The sequence below is a fragment of the Macaca fascicularis genome, chromosome 1 (assembly GCF_037993035.2).
Source record: "Macaca fascicularis isolate 582-1 chromosome 1, T2T-MFA8v1.1".
Taxonomy (NCBI): domain Eukaryota; kingdom Metazoa; phylum Chordata; class Mammalia; order Primates; family Cercopithecidae; genus Macaca; species Macaca fascicularis.
The window spans coordinates 41,642,470-41,668,800 of record NC_088375.1 but is presented as its reverse complement, the minus strand read 5'-3'; the positions used below and the strand labels follow the sequence as shown (position 1 = coordinate 41,668,800).

Here is a 26,331-nt window from a genome sequence, read left to right as displayed (position 1 = left end):
ACAATAGGTGAACTTTATGTTATGTAAATTATACTTCAATACAGCTTTTTTTTTTTTTTTTTTTTTTTTTTTTTTTTTTTTTTTTTAAGAGGGTATGTGTCTTGGACCATAGGTCTGAGAGGAGAGGTGGTAAGAAGTAATAACAGATGGCGGAAGACATTACAATAACAGGCAGCAGGTAAATGGGGTGATCAGGGTCTTGATCCAGGGTCATTACACAGGTCAATAGATCCATTATACTTGTGCTTCATTTTTCCTCCATGGACTATTCTTATAATAAATTCTTATATTCTTGACCCTTTAGTATATGAATCCCAGGAGGGCAGGGACATTTGCCTTTTTTTTTTTTTTCCACAGCTGTTCAAACAGGGCCTGTCATTTAGTAGGCCATCAGTAAATATTTTTTAATGAATAAAGTGCTGAAGAGCTGACAACCAGGGGATAGAAAAGTACCTGTGATTAGAGCTGAAGCCAGGTAGCTCTTCCAAGGCACTCAGAGTGTAGCCCTAGAGGCCCTTTAACCTGAGTCAATTCCGAGGCTCAGGATGCTTTGCTCCTCCACACCAGGCCCACTCCACTTTTTCATCCCATTAGTAATACTTCACCACATCCCAGGCCCATGTGTTTCAATTGGAGACCAGGCAATATTTCACCCCATCCTTCCCTATCTTAACTTCTTTTTACAGCTCAATGATAAAACAAGTTAATCGAAAACACCTCCTCAAACTCACACCATTCACACAGCTCTTGCTATCCTGATTGCCATATTTTTCACTTTATCTTTGGAATTTTGCTCCATCCTTTTGCATTTCTGACAGACAGAACAGAATGTCTCTGACTTGCCACCTTGAGAACCTCCTTCTAGGAAGCCAGCAACCAAAAGCATAACGCAACTGGTTTTTAAAGAATTGAGGTCTGGCTGGGTGCGGTGGCTCACGCCTGTAATCCCAGCATTTTGGGAGGCCGAGGCGGGAGGATCACGAGGTCAGGAGATCGAGACGATCCTGGCTAACATGGTGAAACACCATCTCTACTAAAAACACCAAAAATTAGCCGGGCGTGGTGGCGGGCGCCTGTAGTCCCAGCTACTCAGGAAGCTGAGGCAGGAGAATGGCATGAACCCGGGAGGCGGAGCTTGCAGTGAGCTGAGATCGCGCCATTGCACTCCAGCCTTGAGACTCCGTCTCAAAGGAAAAAAAAAAAAGGAATTGAGGTCTTACTCTGTCGCCCACGCTGGAGTGCAATGGCACGATCATAGCTTACTGCAACCTCAAATTCTTGTGTTCAAGTGATCCTCCTGCCTTGGCCTCCTGAGTAACTGGTACTACAGGTGCATGTCACCTGCCTGGCTAATTAATTTTTTTTTTTTTTTTTTTTTTGTAGAGACAGGGTCTTGCTTTATTAGGCCAGGCTGGTCTACAACTTCTGGCGTCAAGGGATCCTCCTTTTGGGTCCTCAGCCACCCAAAGCTCTGGGATTACAGGTGTGAGCCACTGTGCCTGACCTAAAAAAGATTTTTAAAACATTTTGAAAACACCCACCATGCTTTAGTGAGAGAATACTTTTTTTCTATCTCCTGTTGCATTACTAGTCCATTAAATTGCTTCACCCCACTCCTGAAGATGCACTGTCTACAGCTGCACCTGGCCTGACAGTCCACTATGAAGGCTCTGGTTTAGATCCTGCTGGGGATCACCTATAATGCCAAGCTTATGGTCTTACCAGTGGTCTCCCAGGCTGTGAAAATCTTTGGAGATTTGTTTATCATTAAATTTTAAAAAGGCAAGAAAATGAAAACCAGAACAACCCTAATGTAAAATTCCTACATGTCTGTCCCCTTAGCAGCATCTAACTTTTTATCTTTTCATGTATTTCATATACTCTCACCATACCTACACACACACACACACACACACACACACACACACACACACACACATTCCTTTTCATTTTCCTTGCTTGCTTGTTTATGTTTGGTTTCCAACCCTAAGTATTGGAGCTGAATTCTGTATTCCATCTATTAGTGTCATCACAGAAGACATCACATCTTCCCGAGTTCATTTATCATTCCTCCTCCTCTCTCAGCATCCTTTTAAATATGCAAAGTCTCATCACAGTATCACGGTCCCAGCAGCAGTCGTAGCTGTACTTGTCTGCAAAGGAAATAGGGGAAAGATTGCAAGAATATTATGTGAATACATAGTCTACCTTGGAATCATGGACTCATTCATTTTTCATGTATCCAGAAAATTTTTACTAAATTTCTAATGTGTGAAGGTCACTGTGGAGGTGCTTCAAGGAATGCTAAGATATAAAACACAGTTTTTACCTTCAAAAAATTGTCATGAAGTAGTGGAGATAAAACATATGGAAGAAGAGGGTAGGGGATGACAAATGCTAAGCATCAGAGTGGGAGCTTCAAAGGACAGCAGGCGTCTGGCCAGAGGAGGTGGCATAGAGACAGTGGCTTGGTGGTGGCATTTGAATTGGGTCTTAGAAGATGAGTATGGCTTGAAAAGTAGAGAAAGGGAGGCAGAGGAGAAGAAATTCTAGGGCGAGGGAGCAACATGAACAAAACCATGGAAATGAAGAGCTTAAACTGTATTTGTGGACGAGACGAACAGCAGGGGCTCCTCCTTCATCAGACGCACCCAGAAAGTAGAGCAACAACACAGATGTCCAAGTCTCACCCAGAGATTCTGCTGGAGTGCTCTGCCCATGTGTCTCTGGAGGGCCAGCTCCTTCTCTGACCACCACATCTACAGTAGGGCTCCTTCCTGCCAATGTCCTCTCTCTCTGCCTCCTTCTTTCCCATCATAGCGTGTCATAATTTACAATCATTTTGTTAATGTTTGTCTGCTTGTCTGACTCCAATGGTAGCATCAAAAGTCTCTGATAACAGAGACCAGGACTGATTGTTTAGTGCCTGAAAAAAGTAAGAGTGCAATTAATATTTGTTGATTGAATGAGTGAGTAATTGAGTTATTAATGAACAAATGAAAGAAACATTTTTTGAGACACGGTTGATGATTGTATTTATTTATTTTACATGTAATGAGGGCATACTTTATTACTTGTCTTTAAGTCTTTCACCAAAGTTCATTTATTAAATTTATGTTTTCTATTGCGGGGAAAGTCACATGACTTTAATGGGACTTGGACACTTTTGCTTTCATAGGTCTCTTTGTCCAAAAAATATTAAAATTATGTTTTATAACTGTGTTGGTATAATTATGAATATAATGCAATTTGGATTGTATTCTTTTTTCCTTTTGATTGAAAAAGAAATGAAAACATCCTGGACCTCTAAAAGCATTGTGGGACCTAGGTGCTGTACTTCCTGTATCTAATAGGTAAGTCAGCCCTGTGAGTAGTAAAATGTTTTTAAAGACTTAACAGAAAACAAGGCTAGACAATTAGTATGGGAAAAGATTATAGAAGGACTTGTACACCAGATTTTGAGTTTAGTAAATTTCAACTTTATTTAGGAGGCAATAAAAATCACAGAGAGTTTAAACTAAAGAATGATATTTCAATATGGCAGAGCCACTGTAGGAAGAAGAAGCTGCAGGACAAACAGAGAAGATGCTGGTCAGGAAAGCTCCAGAATGTGGTTCAGACACCATGAGATGAAAAGGGATTGAACTGTGGGTGATAGTGATGCTCTTCTTGCTAGAAGAGTGAAAGCTAACCTGAGAAAACATGTGACTTTATCTTAGATGGCTGTGTTTCTGAACCAGAACTGGGAGAATGGTGTGATCAGGAACAGAAGTAGTGTCATCCAGAGAAGAGAGACTTGGTGGGGAATATGATGGGATTGATTTGGGATATGTTTTGGGGAAGGGATACTAGCTGAACAACCAAATGGAACATCTTAGCAGTTAGGCACTTAGAAACATAAATCTGGAATTCTGGACCTCCAAAATTTTAAACAATGTTCAGACAACTTCAAGGTTCTTTAAATCATAGTACATGAATCAGCAAAGAATATTTCTTTTCTTTTTTTTTTTTTTTTTTTTTTGAGACGGAGTCTCGTTCTGTCACCCAGGCTGGAGTGCAGTGGCACAATCTCGGCTCACCAAGCTCCGCCTCCCAGGTTCACGCCATTCTCCTGCTTCAGGCTCCCAAGTAGCTGGGACTACAGGCGCCCGCCACCACGCCCGGCTAATTTTTTGTATTTTTAGTAGAGACGGGGTTTCACCGTGTTAGCCAGGATGGTCTCGATCTCTTGACCTCGTGATCCACTCGCCTCAGCCTCCCAAAGTGCTGGGATTACAGGCGTGAGCCACCGTGCCCGGCCAGCAAAGAATATTTCTAACCAACCATCCAAGTATTACCTCCTGTTTGTGCTGGCTGATTTGTCCCAGTAATTGTCGCCAGTTAAGGGGTCCCCCAAGTCTCCTGCCTCTTCATTCTTCTTAGCCAAGGAAAAGAGAGATTCAAATAAATTCTTCTGTAATAGAAAGTAAATGTTAGGTTTGATGAGTTCACTCTTATTCTCAATGGGCTCTAATTAAATGAGCTAACTGGTCATAGATGGTTAACTGGTCATAGATGGTTAACTGGTCATAGATGGTTAGCATTATATCTTTAATTAGTAGAGTCTTAAAATCTCTTTTTTCTGTAAACCTGATTAGCAAGTTGGAGGCTTGCAGCATTTCAACAGGTCCCAGCCAAAAAGAAGTTTGGGGTAAGGGCAATTTCAGCATTTAGAGGGCAAAGAATAATTGAAGTTCATGTCTTCCAGTCTCAATGTTGGTACCCTGTAAGATAGATGCTACAGTGGGCAATTACTCCTAAGCTCCATTCCTACCCTAAGCTACAAGGCTGCTGTGAATTTTTCATATTAGAATCAGGCTATATTATAACACTAGAGGGTTGGGAGGATATGCTATCCCTCTAGGTGGAATCTGAGCAATCTATCCCTTCCTTACAAAATTCTTCTGACACATTCAAACTTTTACATTTTACCAGGAAACCAGGACATGAAATCACAGGTGCCAGTGTGTTCTATTTGTAAAATGGAGGAAATAATTAGTGGTTAGCTCATGGGATGGCGTGAGAATTAGTTAATTTCTGTACAGCACTTTGAAGAGTGGCCAGTTCATAGTAAATACTCAATACATGTTAGCTTTTTGGTTTTTATTACGGTCACTCTCATCCAGAGGCCTTCCTGTATCTACTACATTTTATTTCCTGAAAATGGAAATTGTACATTATCCGCATCAAAATCACTTAAAGGGGTTGTTGAATGTAGATTATTGGCCCCCACCCCAACCCAGTGGAATCATGAACTCTGGGAATGGAAACCAGAAATCTGCATTTGAACAAATTTTTTTAAGATAATTTCAACTTTTATTTTATATTCAGGGGTACATGTGTAGGTTTGTTACATGAGTATACTGTATGATGCTGAGGTTTGGGATGTGAATGATCCCATCACCACCCAGATAGTGAGCGTAGTACCTAACAGTTGGATTTTAGTCTCTCTGGAGTTTGAGACCACCAGTCTACTGGGTTTCCATAAAGTACGGATGAAATTTCTGCTTTGGCCTCCATGTCCTGATACCTGGACCCGTTATGCAATGTATTCCAACATCTAGAACCCCAAGACCTTAGATGTGCTGATTGCCCAAAGCATGGTGGAGACTTGGTTGGGCTAATGTCAATAAAATCACTCTGAAGACCACCTGACTCTTGTTCCACCCCTCAATCTTGTTCTAGAACCTACATCATGATTTGTTACGGTCAATTCCCAGCCTGCGGTCACTGGAGGGAGCCTGCCACAGTGATCAGCTTTCCTAGAAGGAGCTTTGTTTAGAGAACCTGCTGATGCTTTCAATGTATCTGTCACCGTGTCAGTCACGTCACATCCACAGCACACACGATTCCTGCTGCCTCCTGACTGTGAAGTATCTGATTGCCTGGCACATCAGCATATCAGATGACTCATTTTGAAACACAACTCCACTGCATGAGACATTTGAATTTAATCCATTGGAGTAGCCTCACCCTAAAGCAGCTGTTGCATGTCTCAGATTTTAAGTATAAGAATCTTGCTATGTCATCATCATAGCTACCACAATACAAAGTAATGAATCCTTAGATATCTATAGGACTTTATGGCTGGTTGTTAAAGAACTTCCACACTTACCTAGCATTGCCCACAATGGGAGTTAAAAAATACAAGCGTCTCTTTTGCTTTATAGAAAATGGAACATCAAGAAGTTTATGTGGGTTGGGCACAGTGGCTCATGTCTGTAATCCCAGCACTTTGGGATGCTGAGGCAGGTGGATCACCTGAGGTCAGGAGTTCAAGACCAGCCTGGTCAACATGGTGAAACCCCATCTCTGCTAAAAACACAAAAATTAGCTGGGTGTGGTTGTGCATGCCTGTAATCCCAGCTACTCAGGAGGCTGAGGCAGGCAAATCGCTTGAATTTGGGAGGTGGAGGTTGCAGTGAGCCAAGATTGTGCCACTGTACTCCAGGTGGGTGGCAGAGCGAGATCCTATCTCAAAATAATAATAATAATAATAATAATAATAATAATAATAATGTGACTTAATTCAATTTACCTAACAGATTCAAGGCTAACATGGCATGTGCTTCCCAATGCAATGCTCTGACCCCTTGGCGTGGGTTTTTCCTGCCACCCCACACTGCTTCCAGCCACTATATTACCAGGGTAGAGAGAGATTAGGAGCACTGGCTTTGGGTCTACTCTTTGAATCTTGAGTCCATCACTCACCAGCTTTGTGATTTTGAGAAAACGCACTTCATGGGAGGGAAGTAAAGATACAATGTAAAGTACTGTTCCTGGCATACAGTTAACACTCCATAGTTTTTACAAGTTACTATCATTGCTGTTTATGTTTGACACAGGGAATATAATTTTTCCCCCAGAAAACCAAATTTAAATTTTATCCTTGTCCCAACTCAAATGAGTTCAGTTACTCTGTTTTGTTCCATTAACTTTTTGACCAGTGTTAAAAATACTAAATGCTTAAGAGATACACTGGGTCAAATGAGTGGGTGCACTATGATCAGGCAAGGAAGAGATGTTATATGAATTTCCCTGATACCTGCTTGCCTTGATGAGCTCATCCCTTACTAATTTCTCAATAATATGTAGAAATTAAGAATGAATATATTAAATAAAGGAACAAACAAAAATGATGGTACCTAGGGAACCATTTGCCTTAGATGATATAATCATAACTTTCATTTAATTATAGTCCAGAGACTTATGAACAATAATTTACATTATTGCCACTACCTTACATATTCATTGTTCCACATACAACAACACTTATCAGGAACTTAATAGGCCCTCGGGGAAGGTGGCAAAGGCAAGGAGGAGAATAAGCTCCCTGTTAGGCTAAGGGCCATGGAAGTTCTCAGTGCAGAACAAACCACTCACAGAGGCCACATCCTGGAGGATACAGTGCAGTAACACAATAACCTGCATTCTCTGAACTCCTAATGAGGGTCATCCTCTTCCTGCCTGCCACTACTCCTCCCCAGCCAACTCCCCAGCAGCAGCTGGTGCCATTGGAATTTCTCACATCCAGACAAGACAAACAAAGCACCACACCACAGACGCTGTGCACTACAGTGGCTGTGACGTGCAGAGAAGTGACCCATGAGGGGATGCAACTTAGGAGAATAGCTCATATGAAAACAACACTGTTCCAAAAGATATTATCAGCAGAACTATTTTTCAGAAAAACAGTGTACAGAGCTAAAAACCACAGGAGTGTGTAGAAGGGCCAGAAATAACATGATGGAAACCATGATGGAATATTATACAGCTATTAAAAATAACAAAATTATGGAAAACAACGTGGAAATATTCATGGAAAACAGTATAAAGTGGAAGGTCACAACAATGAACGTTAAAATTAATTTATATGTCTGCATCAAATTGTCAAACAAAAGGCTATAAAAATCATGCAACCTGAGAGATTAGAATGTTTATGAATTTATTCTAGCTCAACTGAAATAGACCACACAACCATATTATTACATTATGTTGTCAATGAGTAAGGTCATTCTCTCAGTCTGACAACTTCTATTTCGTATTTCCTTCACCAGCCCCAAACTTTTCAGACTTCTCCTAGCAGAACCCTAAGAGTTGTCTGTGACCTTTACTCTGTCTTCTCACATTGGCAACATAATCCCTCTTCTTTCCTATGTTCTAGCCACACTGACCTTCCGGATCTTTCATTTGCTGAGTGCTCTCCTATCTGAAGGAATTCCCCTATGCGCTCCCCTTGCCCCACATCGGTCAATTCAACTAAAGTTTCATGTTTATGTGCCTCCAGTGTTATCGTCACTCCTGGGAGCCTGTATCCTGGGAGGATTATTTTTTCTTCATAGCACTCAGCACACTTTGTCATTATAAATTTGTTTGCATGATTATTGCTTTACTATGTCCTTCTCTCCCAAATAGACAGTTAGCTCCATGAGGAAGGTGATGATTACTTTTATCTGCCAACTTGATTGGGCTAAGTGGTGCCCAGATATTTGGTGAAATGTTACTCTGGGTGTTTCTGTGAGGGTGTTTTAGATGAGATTAACATTCAAATTGGCAGAATGAGTAAAATAGAGTGCACTCCCTAATGTGACAGTCCTCATCTAACCAAGTGCAGGCCTGCATAGAATAAAAGGCTGACTCCCCCAGGTAAGAGAGAATTCTTCCTGCCTGACTGCCTTTGAACTGAGTCACTGGCTTTTTTTCTTGCCTTCAGACTCAAACTGAAACATTGGCACTTCCAGGATCTTGAGCCTGCTGGCCTTCAGCTACACCATCAATCCTGGTTTTTAGGTCACCAGGCTCAGACTGGAACTAAACCATCAGTTCTCCCGGGTCTCCAACTTATTGACTCACCCACATATCTCAGGATTTTCCCACCTTATAATCACATGAGCTAATTACTTGTAATAAATCTCTTTTTGAGATATATATTTCCCTTTAGTTTTATTTTTCTGGAGAACCCTAATTAACACAAGGAATAATATATTGGCTGTTTACCATCATGTATCTACCTAGCACCAATACAGTGCCAGAGCCCAGACTGGTTGTCTAATACAACTTTACTGAATGAATGGATGGATGGATGGATGAATGGATAGATGGCTGAAAGTGATATTAATATAATTTTATATTTATTAAGTTTTATTTTTTCTACAAAAATAAAATCCCTGTAGTGTATGTAGACTACTGAATAATACCTGTACTTACTTGAGTAGTGCTTTCTATTTTTCAAAACATTTTCATATACAATATTTTTTTGATTCTTGGACCTCTACGAGGTAGATAATATTCCACATTCACATTTGAAGAAATAGGGGTCTACATAAATAAAGTAATTCGCCCAAGCTCATACAGTGAACTAAGTGGTAGAGCAAGGTCTGGTATCTAGACCTGCTAGATTTGGGACAAGGACTTGGATCCTTCCACGTCTGCAGTTATTTGTATGCCACTATGTTCACTGGAAGGTGCACTGGTAAACATGCGAGGGCTGAAAGGCACAGAGGCATTATCCTAATGGGTCTTTGTGGTGTTCAGGAATGATGGGAAAAGATGATGCTCCAGCCTGGGGAGGGGGTCCTGGCCCTGACCAGGTCAGGTTGCAACAGTGAGGTCATGAGCCATGTGCAGTGAGCCTCAGACATGGCTCTCAGGTCACTCACATGCAACCCATGGTTGTTCAATGCCTCATTTTCAGTGTTACTCTGGTGATCATACAATAGTCAGATCAAACTATCAGCTAAGGATTATTGAACCAGTGGCTCCATAGACACCAAACTCAGATGCAACATGGCAGAATGGCTAGAGCATGGGCTCATATTCCAAGACCCTGGGTTGAGACCCAAGGGTATGGCCAGAAAAGGCAAATGACATTGAGAAGTCAAGGAGACCCAACATTTATATTCCAGCACTGTCTGTCCCTCTGGCAAAGCCATGACCTCATTTATCACCTTGTTTGTCCTATCTGAATGTTTACAAAAATACCAGCTCAAAGAGCAGCGGTGTGGTGGAGGTAAAATGATGAGTAACCAAATGAAGGTCTGATTCTCAATTTGGATGCAGAAAATCCTTTCCAGTGCCATATGCTTTTAGTGCTCTCTTTTTATCACTGCAATTTCACATCCTGTTAAAGCCTTCATCTTCTTTTCAGTCCCTGTCTACAGCAGCTTTCCGTAAAGAGCTTGATGACAGCTGTGTCTGTTGGGAAAACCACAGCCTCGTATTTCTCTCCTCAGAAGTATCCTAGGACTGTGATACATGCCACCACTTAATAAGGTGGGGGTTGCCAGGCCAGCAGTGTGGGGGATGGTTATTCCTTCTCTGACAGCGTTTGAAGAGCTCCAGCAGCTGCCTCCAGGTGAATGGCAGGTGGTACTGGAGGTTGACTGCATAGGCCCAATGCTAAGGTTTACCCCAGACAATGATGGCTAAGAAAAAGTCAGGACTTGAATGCTCATTTCCTCTCTTAGGCTAAATTTCTGTATTATATTAATTATACATAATTATATATTATATTAATTAATACTTTTATATTATTACAATAATAACATAGTTAATTATTTGAGAGGCATACTATACAATGATTAGAACAAATCCAAAAATAAAAATAGCTACTAGTTTTAGCACCTTATCCATGTTACATTTTTCATTTCTAATGATAACTCATTTTGCTAATAAGAAAAATGATATTCAAGATGCTAAGAGACACTTACCCAGTAGGGAGTGGAGTTGGAGGTCAAAAGGTTAAGAGTCTTTTGCCAACTGGCCTTAGGTAAGTCTCTTTACCTGTCTGGGCTTCAGTTTCCTTTCTGGAAAAAGGAAGTGAGTAAGTTTGACTTGCAGATGGAATAGGTCTCTTCTTGCGCCAGGTGTCTTCAGAATAAATTTTATTGCTTTTACGCATCAATGATTATTTTAGTTCTTGTTTTGAGGTTTTCTTTGTTTTTGTTCTTCTTAATCCACGTAACTTCCGCATTATTCAACTCTCAACTTGTCACCTTTCAGCGAGGATTTCCTGGACCAATCCTGCTAAAATAGCTTGTCCACTCTTCTCCACTCATTATGTCACTTGTTTTCATTTTCTTTTTTTTTTTTTTGAGACGGAGTCTCACTCTGTCGCCCAGGCTAGAGTGCAGGGGCCGGATCTCGGCTCACTGCAAGCTCCGCCTCCCGGGTTCACACCATTCTCCTGCCTCAGCCTCCCGAGTAGCTGGGAATACAGGCGCCCACCACCTCGCCCGGCTAGTTTTTTGTATTTTTTAGTAGAGACGGGGTTTCACCGTGTTAGCTAGGATGGTCTCGATCTCCTGACCTCGTGATCCACCCGTCTCGGTCTCCCAAAGTGCTGGGATTACAGGCTTGAGCCACCGCGCCCGGCCCTTCATTTTCTTTATAGAACTTTCTTTTCTTTCTCTCTTCCTTCCTTCCATTTCTTCCCTCCTTCTCTCCCTCCCTCCCTCCCTCCCTCCTTTCCTTCCTTCCTTCCTTCCTTCCTTCCTTCCTTCCTTCCTTCCTTCCTTCCTTCCTTCCCTCCCTCCCTCCCTCCCTCCTTCCTTTCTTCCTTCCTTCCTTCCTTCCTTCCTTCCTTCCTTCCTTCCTTCCTTCCCTCCCTCCCTCCCTCCCTCCCTCCCTCAAAAGAATGTCAGCTCTAGAAGGAAATTGTATCACCTGCTCTGCTCATGCTTAAACACTGGTGTTGGGTCTCCTTTACCAAGCACCTCACAAAGTCTAAACACCCCGGCGTGTCACACCGTATTGCCACACACGTCTTCACTGCGGAACAAAGTAAACAATCAATAAATGTTTGCTGATTAAATTAATGAATAAATCCAGTTGGTTACAAGTTTGTTTGATTCTGCCACAAAAAATCTCTAGAACTGTGCTGTTCAATGTGGTAGCCAATAGTCACATGTGGTTATTTAAATTTAAAGTAATTAAAAGCTCAGTCCCTCAGCATCACCAGCTACATTTCAAGTGCTCAAGAACCATGTGTGGCTAGTGGTTTGCACAATGGATAGTGCAGAATAGAACATTTCTATCATGCGGAAAGTTGTTGGAGAGTGCTGGTCTACATTCTGGCTCTTCCTCTCCAATCCCACTGTGATTGCTTATCTAGACTCTTGTGAGAGCCTCTGAACTGACAGTAGTTTCCTTCCACGCTAGTCAGTTCTCCACATTGCCTTATTTATTTAGTTCATTTATTCATGCAGCAAATATTTAAGGAGGACCTTCTATATGCCAGCACTGTGCTAGGCACAGAGGAACAAACAGGGTATGAGTTAGACCTAGTCCTGACACAATGTACTCACAGCCCATGGATGATGTGTGTAGCATTCCCATGTTTAAAAACCAGTGCTGGATCCCCCTTACCAACGTCCCTTACAGTGTTCCCAGGACTCTGTGCTGTGCTCTGCAGGATGCAGCCCAGAGTCAACTCTGCTTTCTCAGGAGAGGGTCAGCCAAAACAACAGTTCCTGTATGTGGGGAGCTAAAACGACGGTCCCTGTATGTGGCGTGGGGCGTGTATGGGGTGTGTGTTTGTGTGTGTGTGATGAAGTGGGGTGTGTGTGAAAGGAGAGTGTGTGTGGTCAGGTGTGAGGTGTGGGGTACATCACACCTGTGGATTATGAGGTGTGGATTATTGGTGTGGTGGTAGTGTGTGTCTGTGTGTGTGTATATGTGGTAGGGTGTGTGGGGTGTGTGGGGTATGTGATGGGGTGTGGATTTGAGGGGTGTGTGGTGGGATGTGTGGAAAGGTATGTGGTGGTGTGTGTGGGGTATGTGGGGGGTGGGGTGTATGTGGTGGGGAGATTGTGTGTGGGGTGGATGTAGAATATGTGTGGTGAGGAATATACGGGAGGTGTGTGTGGGGGTATGTGGTGTGTGTGTGTGGTAGGGTGTGTGTGTGCAGTGGTGTGGGGAGTGGCATGGTGTGAAGGGGTGTGCTGGTGTATGGGGTTGTGTGGGGGGTGGGGTATGGAGTGGGGTGTGTAAGATGTGTGTGTGTGGTGGAGGGTATGTGTGTGGTGGAGGATGTTTGTGTGGTGGGATGTGAAGTGGGGTGTGTGTATCTGTGTGTGTGTGGTGGGTTGTTGGGTGGAATGGGGGGGTGCATGGTATGTGTGTGTGCTGGGGTGTGTGGGGTGTGTGTGTGTGTGTGTGTGTGTGTGTTGGCAGTAGGGCTGCCACCCATGGGTTGAGGTTGTGCCTTCTGGCACTTGACTTTGGATGCATGGAGGGTGATGGCTTGGTGCCCTACAGTTGCAGTTTCACTCTTCCCCATCACTTCTCCCACAATTCTGTACCTGGTCCTTCACCCACCACCTCACCGCCTTCCCTGTTCTCTGCATACGCAGTCACACCTCAGTGCTTTTGCACAGGCCCGTCTCCTAGTGAGCTTTTCTTTCCCAATGGCTTAACCTGATGAATGCACTCATCCTTCAAAATTCACTTCAAATATCACTTTCTGTGAATCTTTTCCAGCAACCCAGAGGGGCGACCTTTTCTCTGTACATCCACAGATGTCTGTTATTAGATCTAGTAGAACACCTGTCAGGTTTACTCTAAACCCCATTTATGTAGGCCTCCTTCCAGTAGAGGGTAGTTCCTCCAAGTGAAGAATTTATTTATCATCATAGCCCCAGTGCATGAAATAGAAGAGGTCCCTAATAAATGATTTGGGACAAAAGATAAATGGATGGCAAATGGATGAACAAATGAGTGTAAATATTATGAAAGCGCCTGGCCGGTTTGCAGTTCCCTCGGGAGGCTGCATTGGTTCTAGAACTTCAAAATAGAATAAAAACACTGTAACTCTCTACTTGCTCTTATCAAAGATAAAATATTATTTTTCTTCTTACCTTTTTTTTTTTTTTTTTTTTGAGACGGAGTTTTGTTCTTGTTGCCCAGGCTGGAGTGCAATGGCACGATCTTGGCTCACTGCAACCTCCGCTTCCCAGGTTCAAGTGATTCTCCTGCCTCAGCCTCCCAAGTAGCTGAGATTACAGGCATGCGCCACCACGCCTGGCTAATTTTGTATTTTTAGTAGAGATGGGGTTTCTCCATGTTGGTCAGGCTGGTCTCCAACTCCCGACCTCAGGTGATCTGCCAGCCTTGGCTTCCCAAAGTGCTGGGATTATAGGCGTAAGCCACTGCTCCTGGCCTCTTCTTACCATCCTTATTTCCTACTACAAATGTCCCTTCTACCCTGTTTTTTCACCAGGAAAACAACTTTTCTTTTTTGCTTGTACAAGCTTTCCTTTATGGCCAGCCAAAACTCTAGGATCAAATACTTCACTTCCAAAAACCATATGTCCCAAGACGCTCTTTCTTCTAATTGAGGAAATGACTCTTTGCTACCAAAATGCTTATCAGCCCCTCCCAACTTGCACATTAGGAATCCAATAAAAACTGTTTTGCACAAACTAGAAATGACTGTCCTTACAATTATTATATTACTAAGTGAGTGTTTGATAAACGAATCTGAAGCAGGTTTAACATTTCTTAATTTTCCCAAACCTTTAAAAACACAACCAAACCAAAGGGCAAGCTCATAAAATAAACAGTTTCCCTCCCAGGTGCCTTGGGTGTAATCCTCCATTCACCCAACCAGTGTGTTATGTCTTTTCTTTTCTTTTTTTTTTGAGATGGAGTTTCTCTTTTGTTGCCCAGGCTGGAGTGCAATGGCGCGATCTTGGCTCACTGCAACCTCTACCTCCTGGGTTCAAGTGATTCTCCTGCCTCAGTCTCCTGAGTAGCTGGGATTACAGGCACCCACCATCACACCCAGCTAATTTTTTTTGTATTTTTAGTAGAGATGGGTTTTCACTATGCTGGCCAGACTGGTCTCAAATCCCTGACGTCAGGCGATCCATCCGCCTCGGCCTCCCAAAGTGCTGGGATTACAGATGTGAGCCACTTGCCTTGCCCCAGTGTGTTATTTCTATGGTTCTTCAAAAGGAAAGAAGGGTCCCTGACACCCCTCAACAAGCCAGTTCAACAAGCCAATATTAACACATCCAACTAGCTTACAAACTTTCTGGGGTTCAAATAGTTTTTCTTGACATTACAGGATATTTTAAGTGAGAAGATTCATCTGCTCCCTCATATCAGCTCCTCCAAATGACCCCACAGACACATCATCAGAGCAGGCAGCTGGAAGTGTTTACAAAAGCATACAGCCTGCAGCCCCAGCTTCCTCATGCTCTCCCCAGCAGTTTGAGTTTCATGCCTTTCACTACATGTTGAAAAGGGTAAAGTGGGTTAGAATATATCCATAATCATCATTCCTTAGTATTACTTTAGTTAAATTTGCTAGTATTAACAGAACAATATTTCATCATTACAAATTCCTAGTTGCTAAAATCTGTAATACTTAATCAGCAATACTGAGAGGCTAAGCCACATCTAACCCCTGTTAAATTTAAAATTTTAAATATACAAAATTACAATCCTTGGATAGAGTGTGCATCAGGTATGTGTGTATGTCAGTCATCAGGGTTTCAGTAGATATTAAGCAGCCTCCAAGTGAGTCTTTGTAAAAAACAAAAGCTTGCCAGAGGCTCAAGACTTTTTCTACAGAAGAGATAATCTTCCCTGGATTCTCAAACTTATGCTGACTTATAACCACGAAGAAACCTGATCTTAATGTAAAGGAAGTACTATGAATTTCTCAGGAAAAGGTGTTGTGTAAGTATAATGGTTCTGCCCCATTATCTTGGCTTAATCCAGAAAACTGAAAGCTAAATGACACATTAACCTACCTCAAGTATATTTACAGGTTTAAGGAGGACACTGGACATTTGTTCTCCATCTTGGGGAAGATCAAAAAAGAAATAAAATGACTTAAGTTTTGACCCCAAAGGGTATGATCATACTTAAGACAAAACATCTTAGTTATAAAGGTAATTTATGCAGATTTCCTAAAGAAAGAATGGAACCTGACACCTATTTACTGAGTTACTGTTGTGTAGAAGGTTTGGGTTGTGGAGGACAGAAAGAAAAGTAAGATGCATATAGTCTATGCTCTCCAAGAGGTCCCAATCTAGTTGGAAAGATAAGATGTTCACTCACAAAGGATAGGTAATATAAGATAATAACTCCTTTGATGTGCTGCTGGATTTGGTTTGCAAGTATTTTGTTGAGGATCTTTGCATCAATGTTCATCAAGGATATCAGCCTGAAGTTTTCTTTTTTTGTTGTATCTCTGCCAAATTTTGGTATCTGGATGATGCTGGCCTCAGAATGCGTTAGGAAGGAGTCCCTCCTCCTCAATTTTTTGGAATAATTTCTGTAAGAATAGTACCAGTTCTTCTTTGTACATCTGGTAGAATTTGGCTGTGAAATCATCAGGCCTGGGCTGTTGTTGTTGTTGTTGTTGTTGTTGGTAGGCTATTTATTACTGATTCAATTTCAGAGCTCATTACTGGTCTGTTCAGAGAATCAATTTCTTCTTGGTTCAGTCTTGGGAGGGTGTCTGTGTCCAGGAATTTATTTACCTCTTCTAGCTTTTCTAGTTTATGTGCATAGAGGTATTTGTAGTAGTTTCTGATGGTCATTTTTACTTCTGCGGGGTCAGTGGTAACATTACCTTTGTCACTTCTAATCGTGTTTATTTGGATCTTCTCCTTTTTCTTCTGTATTAGTTTAGCTAGTGGCCTATTTATCCTATTAGTTTTTTTTCCAAAAAACCAACTCATGGATTCATTGATCTTTTAAATGGCTTTTGGTATCTCAATTTCCTTCAGTTCAGCTCTGATTTTGGTGATTTCTTGTCTTCTGCTAGTTCTGGGATCGATTTGTTCTTGTTTCTCTAGTTCTTTCAGTTGTGATTATTAGGTTGCTAATTTGAGATATTTCTAATCTTTTGATGTGGGCATTTATTGCTATGAATTTCCCTCTTAACACTGCTTTAGGTGTGTCCTGGAGATACTGGTATGTTTTATCTTTGTTCTCATTATTTTCAAAGAACTTGACTTCTGCCTTAATTTCATTATTTATCCAAAAGTCATTCAGGAGCATGTTGCTTAATTTCCATGTCATTTCTTATATTTGAGCAATTTTCTTTGTCTTGACTTCCATTTTTATTGCACTGTGGTCTGAGAGTGCTTTTGGTATGGTTTCAGTTTTTTCTTTTTTGCATATGCTGAGGATTGTTTTATGTCCAATTATGTGGTCAATTTTGGAGTATGTGCTATGTGGTAATTATAAGAATGTATATATTCTGTTGTTTTGGGGTGAAGAGTTCTGTAGAGGTCTATAAGATCCATATGGTCCAATCCAGCCTATAAAAAAAGGCTAATCCACCACAATCAAGTAGGCTTCATCTCAGGGATGTGAAGTTGGTTTGACATACACAAATCAATAAATGTGAGACATCACATAAACATAACTAAAGACAAAACCACATGATTATCTCAACAGATGCAGAAAGGTTTTTGATAAAATTTAACACCCTCTCATTTAAAAAACTCTCCATAAACTAGGTATTGAAGAAACGTGCCTCAAAATAATAAGAGCCATCTATAACAAACCCACAATCAACATTATACTCAATGAGCAAAAGCTGGAAGCATTTGCCCTTGAAAAGTAGCACAAGAAAAGGATGCCTTCTCTCATTGCTCCCATTTAACATGGTATTAGAAGTTCTGGCCAGAGCAATCAGGCAGGAGAAAGAAATAAAGGGTATCTAAATAAGAGGAGAGGAAGCCAAACTATCTCTGCAGATGAGATGATTCTGTATCTAGAAAACCCCACAGTCTCAACCTAAAATCTCCTTCAACTGACAAACAACCTCAGTAAAGTTTCAGGATACAAAATCAGTGTACAAAAGTCACTGGCATTTCTATACACCAACAACAGCCAAGACAAGAGCCAAATCAGAAAGGCAATCTCATTCACAATTGCCACAAAAAGAATAAAATACAGCTAACCAGGAAAGTAAAAGATCTCTACAATGAGAATTATAAAACATTGTTCCAAGAAAACAGAGAAGACACAAACGAATGGAATAATATCCCATGCTCATGGATGGGAAGAATCAATACCATTAAAATGGCCATACTGCCCGAAGCAATGTACAGATTCAATACTATTTCTATTAATCTACCAATGACATTCTTCACAGAACTAGAAAAAACTATTTTAAAATTCATATGGAACCAAAAAAGAGCTCCAATACCCAAGGCAATCCTAAACAAAAAGAACAAAGCTGGAGGCATCACATTACCTGACTTCAAACTATTGCTACAGGGCTGCAGTAACCAAAACAGCTTGGTACTCATACAAAAACAGGAACATAGACTAATGGAATAGAATAGTGAGGCCAGAAAAAAGGCTGCGCACCTATGACCATCTGATCTTCGCTGACAAGAACAAGAAATGGAGAAAAGACTCCCTAGTCAATAAATGGTGCTGGGATAACTGGCTAGCCATATGCACAAGACTGAAGCTGGACCTCTTCCTTACATCATATACCAAAATTAACTCAAGTGAATTAAATATTTAAATGTAGAACCCAAAACTATAAAAACACTGGAACACAACCTAGGCAATACAATCTTGAACATAGGAATGGACAAACATTTTATGACAAAGACACAGAAAGCAATCACGACAAAAGCAAAAATTGACAAGCGGGATCTAATTAAATTTAAGAGCTTCTGCACACCAAAAGAAACTACCAACAGAGTAAACACACAACCTACAGAACGAGAGAAAATATCTGCAAACTGTGCATTAACAAAGGTCTAACATCCAGCAACTATAAGAAACTTAAATTTACAAGAGAAAAATAAATAACCCCATTAAAAAGTGGGCAAAGGACATGAACAGACACTTTTCAAAATAAGACATACATGCAGCCAACAAGCATATGAAAAAATCTCAATATCACTGATCATTAAAGAAATGCAAATCAAAAACACAATGAGATACTATCTCACACCAGTCAGAATGGTTATTAGTAAAAAGTCAAAAAATAACAGATGCAGACAAGGTTGCAGAGAAAATGGAACACTTATACACTGTTGGTGGAAGTGTAAATTAGTTCAACCATTGTAGAAAGCAGTGTGGTGATTCTTCAAAAAGCTAAAAGCAGAACTACCATTTTACCTAGCAATCCCGTTACTGGTATATACCCAGAGGAATATAAATCATTCTACCATAAGGACATATGCATGCAAATGTTCATTGTAGCACTATTCACAATAGCAAAGACCTAAATAGAATCCACTTAAATGCCCATCAATGACAGACTGGATAATGAAAATGTGGAACATATACACCATGGAATACTATGCAGCCATAAAAAATAATGAAATCATGTCTTTTGCAGGAACATGGACAGAACCGGAGGCTATTATGCTTAGCAAACTAATGCAGGACTAGAAAACCACCAATACCACATGTTCTCACTTATAAGTGGAAGCTAAGTGAATAGAAGTTATGAACACAAATAAGGAAACAACAGACACTGGGGTCTACTTGAAGGTGGAGGCGGGGAGGAGGGAGTGGAGCAGAAAAGATAACTATTTGGTACTGGGCTTAATACCTGGGTGATGAAATAATCTGCACAACAAATCCCTATGCCACGAGTTTACCTATGTAATAAACCTTCACATGTACCCCTGAACCTAAAATAAAAGTTAAAAGATAATAACCCAAGATACGGCATAAGACAGTATACATAGAGTCAAGAAAGTGGGAAAGTCAAGTACACAGAACACTCTGGGTCCAGAATAGGGAGAGATCCTCATGGGCTGGAGGAACTGAAAATCTTGGTGTTGAGCATTGAAGGATGGAAAGACTTTTGAGAAAAGGAGAGGAGGAAGAGAAGGTGGAGGAAGAGGAACGGCACTTTAAGAGGGTTACCAAATATCTTTAAATTAAGCTAGATGAACAGATAGTATATGATTGTACTTATATGAGATATGTAGAGCAGTCAAATTCATAGAGACTGAAAGTAGAATGTGGTTGCCAGGGGCTGGGAGGAGAGGACAGTGGGATCTGTATCCATTCTTTAATGGATACAGAGTTTCATTTTAGGAAGAGGAACTAGTTCTGGAGATGAATGAAGGTGATGGATTCACAACAATATAAATGTATGTAATGCCACTGAACTGTACACATAAAAATGGTTACAATTTTACATTTTGTTATGTGTATTTTACAATTAAAAAAGAAAGCTTGTGGTAGCCAACCATCTATCCACAGAGGAGTGGAGGTGAACTCTTGAGGTCTCTTTTTCTTCTAGGACTCCATATTAACTGTAGGTGTGACCCATGTGACCGCAATGTGAAATGATTAAATATAATCTATTCCTGGACTGCTGCACTTTAGGAAGGTATTTAATGGCTGTGGTGACTACCCCACAGCTTTCCTCCTCTTCCTTCTGTACACATAAAGTCCACTTTCACCATAGAAGCCATTCACGCACTTTTCCCAGCTTCACTGAAGGTAGAGCACAAGCACGGGGCCCTCTCCTGGCCCGTGGTACCTAAGAAAAAATCTGCTAGGGGGTATATTCTTAGAAACCCTTTCCTCCCTATTTTTTAAAAAAGAGAAAGAGCACTCTAACGGGATGGACTCTTTCCCTCTCTTCCTTTGGATGTAGTTGTGTGAGGACATAATGTTCAGCCAAAGGTGGCTTAGGCAGCCATCTTGCATGCAACCACGGGGAGACGCTAAAGGAGGACAGATCAATTCATCGAAAATTGTAGCTACCTTTGTGCTGTATTAACCACCCTCAGAAAATAGACCCCTCGTTGTTTTAGCCACTTTTAGTTGGGTATTCTGTTTACTTGCAGCCAAGATCATTACAGTAGACAGACTACGGTAATACAGAAATAGCTTTCTGAGGCATTTTGGGGAGTCTCCATTCAGCTGGAGTTTATTCTTGCCTCCAAAAGACAAAGGTGTTTACTTCCCTTTTTCTTCACTGTATGATAGGAGAATACAAAGAGCAGAGTGCAAAACCAAAAAGACATCTAGCACTGGGTTTGAGAAGACACAGGATCATCGGGAAATAAGCTAATAGTAAATGAAGCAAATAGCCAGTATTTTGCCATGTATTGGAGAGAATCAGATTCTCCTTTGTAATGGAGAAAGGTTGTGTATAAAGGGTACATTGGGTAAGAGTATAAACAAAGATGGAGGACTTTGAAGGTAATAAGGGCCCAGAAACAAGCAAGCATTATCTGGTGGAGACTGGAGAAGGATACCAACAGCATAGGCTAAGAAAAGGATCAGGACAGTCCAAAGAGAAACCCAAGGTCTACACCAGAACCTTGTTTTTCTCAACTCAGCTCTATAGGTTTCATAATCCTCAGCTAAGCTTTTCATTTTTCTTGTAAAGACACAAGTTAAAGTGTCCCTCAAGCTATTGGTATGGATAGATAACATTTTTATATGGGTCTGCTTCGATTCTTTTTGTTTTTGTTTTTGTTTTTTTGAGACAGAGTCTTGCTCTATTGCCAGGCCAGAGTGCAGTGGCGCAATCTCGGTCCACTGCAACCTCTGCCTCCCGGGTTCGAGCACTTCTCCTGCCTTAGCCTCCCGAGTAGCTGGGACTACAGGTGTACACTACCACTCCCAGCTAATTTTTGTATTTTCAGTAGAGATGGGGTTTCACCATGTTAGCCAGAATGGTCTTTATCTCTTGACCTTGAGATCCGCCCGACTTAGTCTCCCAAAATGCTAGGATTACAGGCATGAGCCGCCATGCTCAGCCACTTTGATTCTTGAAATAGAGATCCTGGTACTCTTTTATCAGAAGGTTTTTCTATCAAGGTAGCCATCTTTCTGGGGATACTACAATTTGAATATTTATTAAGCACTTTTATTAACTAGAAGTTTGACTGCTGTCTCCAAAGTTGATCAGACAACCACAGCCAAGAAAGGGAAGACAGCTCCATCTGTCCATTAAAGATGCTGGCAGCCCTGAGAGAGAGGTCCAGGCAGGGGGCAATCTGTCACATCTCAGCTATGTGTGTCCTGTGGCACTTTAAACAGGAACTAAGGTACTGTGCTAGGCAGCTGTCCTCAAGCAATGGGACTCCTTAACCCAAGGCAACTAGAATTAAACCACTTATATTTCCAGAAAAGAAGAGATGTATTCCTTAGCACGACCTACCTCCTTCCTCATGCTCACACACTAGTTTTGTTTTTATTTTTTATTTATTTATTTTTTTCTTGGATCCTCAAGTTCCCTGACGAGAAGCTGTTCTTAATGCTTTGCAAAGGACCATGTAAAAAAACTCAGAGCCATGAATGAATGCATACAAATATCCTTATAAAACAGAAGCACCCGTGAAATATGGCTGATCCCACCCATTAGGGATTAATAAACCTTCCCACAAGGCTCAGCTTGCTTTAGGGCTAAAAATAAAATTAGAAACTTCAATTCATATCATCTGATTCTGATCAAGTGCAGTCTTTTGGCTATTCTCTCTGCATTCAAAGAATGTGTTATTATTCCCCTGATAGCACACAAACTCTACGAGTTGCAGACTCCCAGTGGAGATATAAGCATTTGCTTCTGGTGAAAATGAATTTCCATGGAAAATGTGACACAAGCACTATCTTTTGGGTCTCACATAAATCAAGTTTTTGTGTTTGTTTTTGAGACAGGGTCTCACTCTGTCACCCAGGCTGGAGTGCAGTGGTGCGATCTCTACTCACTGCAACCTCTGCCTTCTGGGTTCAAGTGATTCTTCTGCCTCGGTCTCGTAGGTGGGACTACAGGCATTCACCACCACACCCAGCTAATTTTTGTAATTTTTTGTGGAGCCATGGTGGTCTCAAACTCCTGACCTCAGGTGATCTGCCGCCTTGGCCTCTCACAGTGCTGGGATTACAGGCATAAGCCACCACACCCGGCCAAGTTTTATATCAGAAGGACTTTTCTCACTAAATCTGTTCTTTCAGTAAGTGGTCCTCAAAGGGCTTGTGTGGGTCTTGATGGTCCTTAGGGCCTTCCTGGGGCCCAAGGCTCTATTCTGTTTTATTCATGATTTTTAAAGTGGGTGTATTAGTCCATTCTCACACTGCTCTAGAACTACCTGAACCTGTGTGATTTATGAAGAAAAGAGGTTTAATTGACTCATTCTGCAGGATTAACAGGAAGCATGACTGGGAGTCCTCAGGAAACTTACAATCATGGCAGAAGGCTGATGGGAAGCAAGCAGATCTTAACATGGAGGAGCAGGAGAGAGAGAGACAGAGAGCAAAGGGGAAAGTGCCACACACACACTTTTAAACCCCATCAGATCTTGTGGGAACTCACTCACTGTCATGAGAACAGCAAGGGGGAAATCTGCCCCCATGATCCAATCGCCTCCCATCAGGTCCCTCCTCCAACACTGGGAATTACAACTCAGGATGAGATTTGGGTGGGGACACAGAGGCAAACCATATGAGTGGGTGATGTGGAGTAGCGGGAAGAGCACAGAGTTTGACCTGGGTTTAAATTAGGAGTCTGCTGCTTCCTCACTGTGATATTAGATACATTAACTCATTTCTCTGGGCACTTACCTTGTAGGGTTGATGTGAGACAATATATTAAGTAAAGTACCTAACATAACACAGAAAGATCAGATTATCAAAGTGGACTCACATAACAGAGATCTTACTCAGTATCACACTTTGCTAATAATTTCAATAAAACAAGCAATTACAAATGAAGCAGGGAGTGGCTTAGGACCCATGCAATGTCCCAAGTCCTTCCATGTCACATCAAGATATTCTCTTGCCCAGATTAACACAGAAGATCTTCAAGTCATGTATGTGGCACATCACCTACACAGAAAAGAACCATCAATAAATATCTTCATATTATACTCAGATAGTTACATAATTTACCTGACCTTTTCTCAGAACCCATACCCAATACAGACGTAGATTCAGATTTGTTACAAATGAGCAATCCAGGCAGATCAGGTACCTCCTTTTAAAAGAATTCTATAGATAAGGACCCTGCACTAGCAAATATCGTTAATGTGTTTATCTAGAGGCCTGTCATTAGCATGTTCACGTGAAGATTTGATTAAGTTAACTTCCTTCCTTCTTTCCCATGGATTTCCCTTTGGTAGCAAGAAAGAATGAATTGTAGACCTGTTGTTTAACATTTTATACCCAGCACCTAACCCAGACCAGGACTTGATATACAGTAGCTTCTATCACATTATTAAGAATAATAATGGTAATAGAACTACGCTTACACTTTCATTTCCACTGACTCACCAGGTGTTGCATGATTTCAGCCTGTCTCCTGCCACTACCCATTGAGGCTTCACTTCCCCCATTGTGTGGGATTCTTATTTCTGTCTTTCCTCCCTTGTTCTATTCCAATCTTCTACCCATCTTCCAAGGACAGTCCAAGTGCTCTTTCCTCCTGCAAACTTCTGAGCCTACATATACCCTTTTTGATATCACCCCTTTCTACTCTCTATAATCCATGATCTAACACTGAACCTAGAATGTCCTATGCTGTACTCTTTCTTACTTTTGCATGCATAATATTCTATTTTTCTCCAAATAGATTATCAGCACCATTGGAGCTGAGAGTGCTAACTTAATTTGAGTCACCTACACAAGGAGGTGTCCCTTGAGCCACCTCCTCAATAAATGTGGCCCCCTTGGTATTGGCTCTATTAGCATTCACTTGCCATATTGTGATGATATCATAATTTCTTGTAATGCTTGATTTAATTATTGTCTTTCCTTATGGGCAGCAAACTCCAGGAGGAAGGGTCTTTTCTCTCTTGCCCACTCATATCCCTAGTGCCTAACTCAGTACCTGGCAAAAAGTAGATAATTAGTAAACATTTGTTGAAGAAATATGTTTTCTAGGGTAAAACAAGGTAGAGTAAAGAAGCTCATTAATTTATATAATGAATATAGGGAGTATCTACTCTGGGTGCTCAGGATGCAAAGATGAATAAGACATGATTTCAGTCATCTGGTCTCTGGACTGAAAAAGTTTGAGTCAATTTCTTTACCACCACGGTTTAAGTCTTCAGATATGTACAAAAGAGATTTGCAGATAAAATCAACCAAATCACATTAATTAAGCCCAATGAGTTACTGGAAGGTTAGGACAAAAATCAGAAGAACGCAGTTGTGGAAGGGCACAGGCGCTCTCCAGAAGAATTCTTGCCCCCCATTCCCTTTCCTCTGGCCTGGTTGGCCACCATATGCACTTTACTACTGGTGCCCAATTCATGTGAAAAACAGTCCTTAAACTGAGCTTTAATTCAGTAGCTACTACATCTTTCTCCTGCCCCTCACCTCCATTTTTATTGTGGGCAGTACTACATTTGTGTAGCTATATGCTAGGACCCATCTCTGGAAACCTACTTATAGAATCAGGCAATTAGGATAGCATTCCAACCCGTTTGTAACAGGTTTGGCCACCAACATAACAAATTCAAAGCTACATGCTAATTAACTATATGTTCAAGCCAGATAATAATATATACTTAATTTTATCCATCTTAATATCACCCTTGTAACAAAACACATCTATTTTTATAGCCTTTCCTAAGTCAGTGCACTTGAGGGTTTGGTCCAAGGCAAGTCCATTCTCCAGTCTTCTGAGAAACAAGAAAGGCAATAAACTTGGTGGGGTATTTTTGTTAGATTTTATGGAAGCCACAGAGAACCTCTAATAGACCAATCTCTCAGCTCCTCCTGAGAGAAAGGGTTGGAATTTTGGAATAGAAGAAGATGGATTCATTGATGATATTTTCTCAAATATTGAAGGTGATTTCCTTTGTCCCTCCCTCCTTTTCTTTCTTTCCTTTCTTCTCTTCTTTTTTTCTTTCTAGGCCAAATCATTATGTCATGCAGCTTATCAATACCAACTTCACCAGCTGCCTTTAGCCATACAGCAAACAGATTGATTCTCTCAAAACAACCTGCTGGCTGCTTCTTTTTCCCAATTAAATTTTCTCCCTCCTAATGTTCCTGTCTTTTTCTTCCCTCCTGGAAGGTCACCTCCAGGTCCCTGGTGCACTCTTCAAAGCCTTTCTCCATACCTTGCCCTTCTCCATTGCCATATGTTAGTAACTATTTCTCTGCCCCTCCACTATACTGGAGCCCTTGGAAGCAGCATCAGTGTCTCATTTGCCTTAGCATCTCCAGTGCCTTTAAGAGGGCCTGGCACATGGTGAGTGTTCAGTAAATGTTCGAATCTAATGAATACATTAAAACAACGTTAACTCAGTGAACAGTCTGAGAGGCACAAAAGAAGTCGGTTTAATGATACAGATTTGAGTACTTCATCCATCTGTGATGAAG

At 41.2% G+C, this 26,331-nt stretch overlaps 1 protein-coding gene across 1 annotated transcript in view; it reads right to left on the bottom strand.

Moving 5' to 3' along the window:
- Positions 1-337: 337 nt before the first annotated feature.
- Positions 338-26,331, bottom strand: part of TSEN15 (tRNA splicing endonuclease subunit 15) — a 70,235-nt gene continuing 44,241 nt past the window's right edge. The window contains exons 4-5 of the mRNA XM_065537153.2: positions 4,338-4,453; positions 338-2,153 (exon numbers count right to left, since the gene is read on the bottom strand). Of these exons, the coding sequence (XP_065393225.1) occupies positions 4,381-4,453 (73 nt within the window). The 3' untranslated portion in view covers positions 338-2,153; positions 4,338-4,380. The remainder of the gene's footprint in view (positions 2,154-4,337; positions 4,454-26,331) is intronic.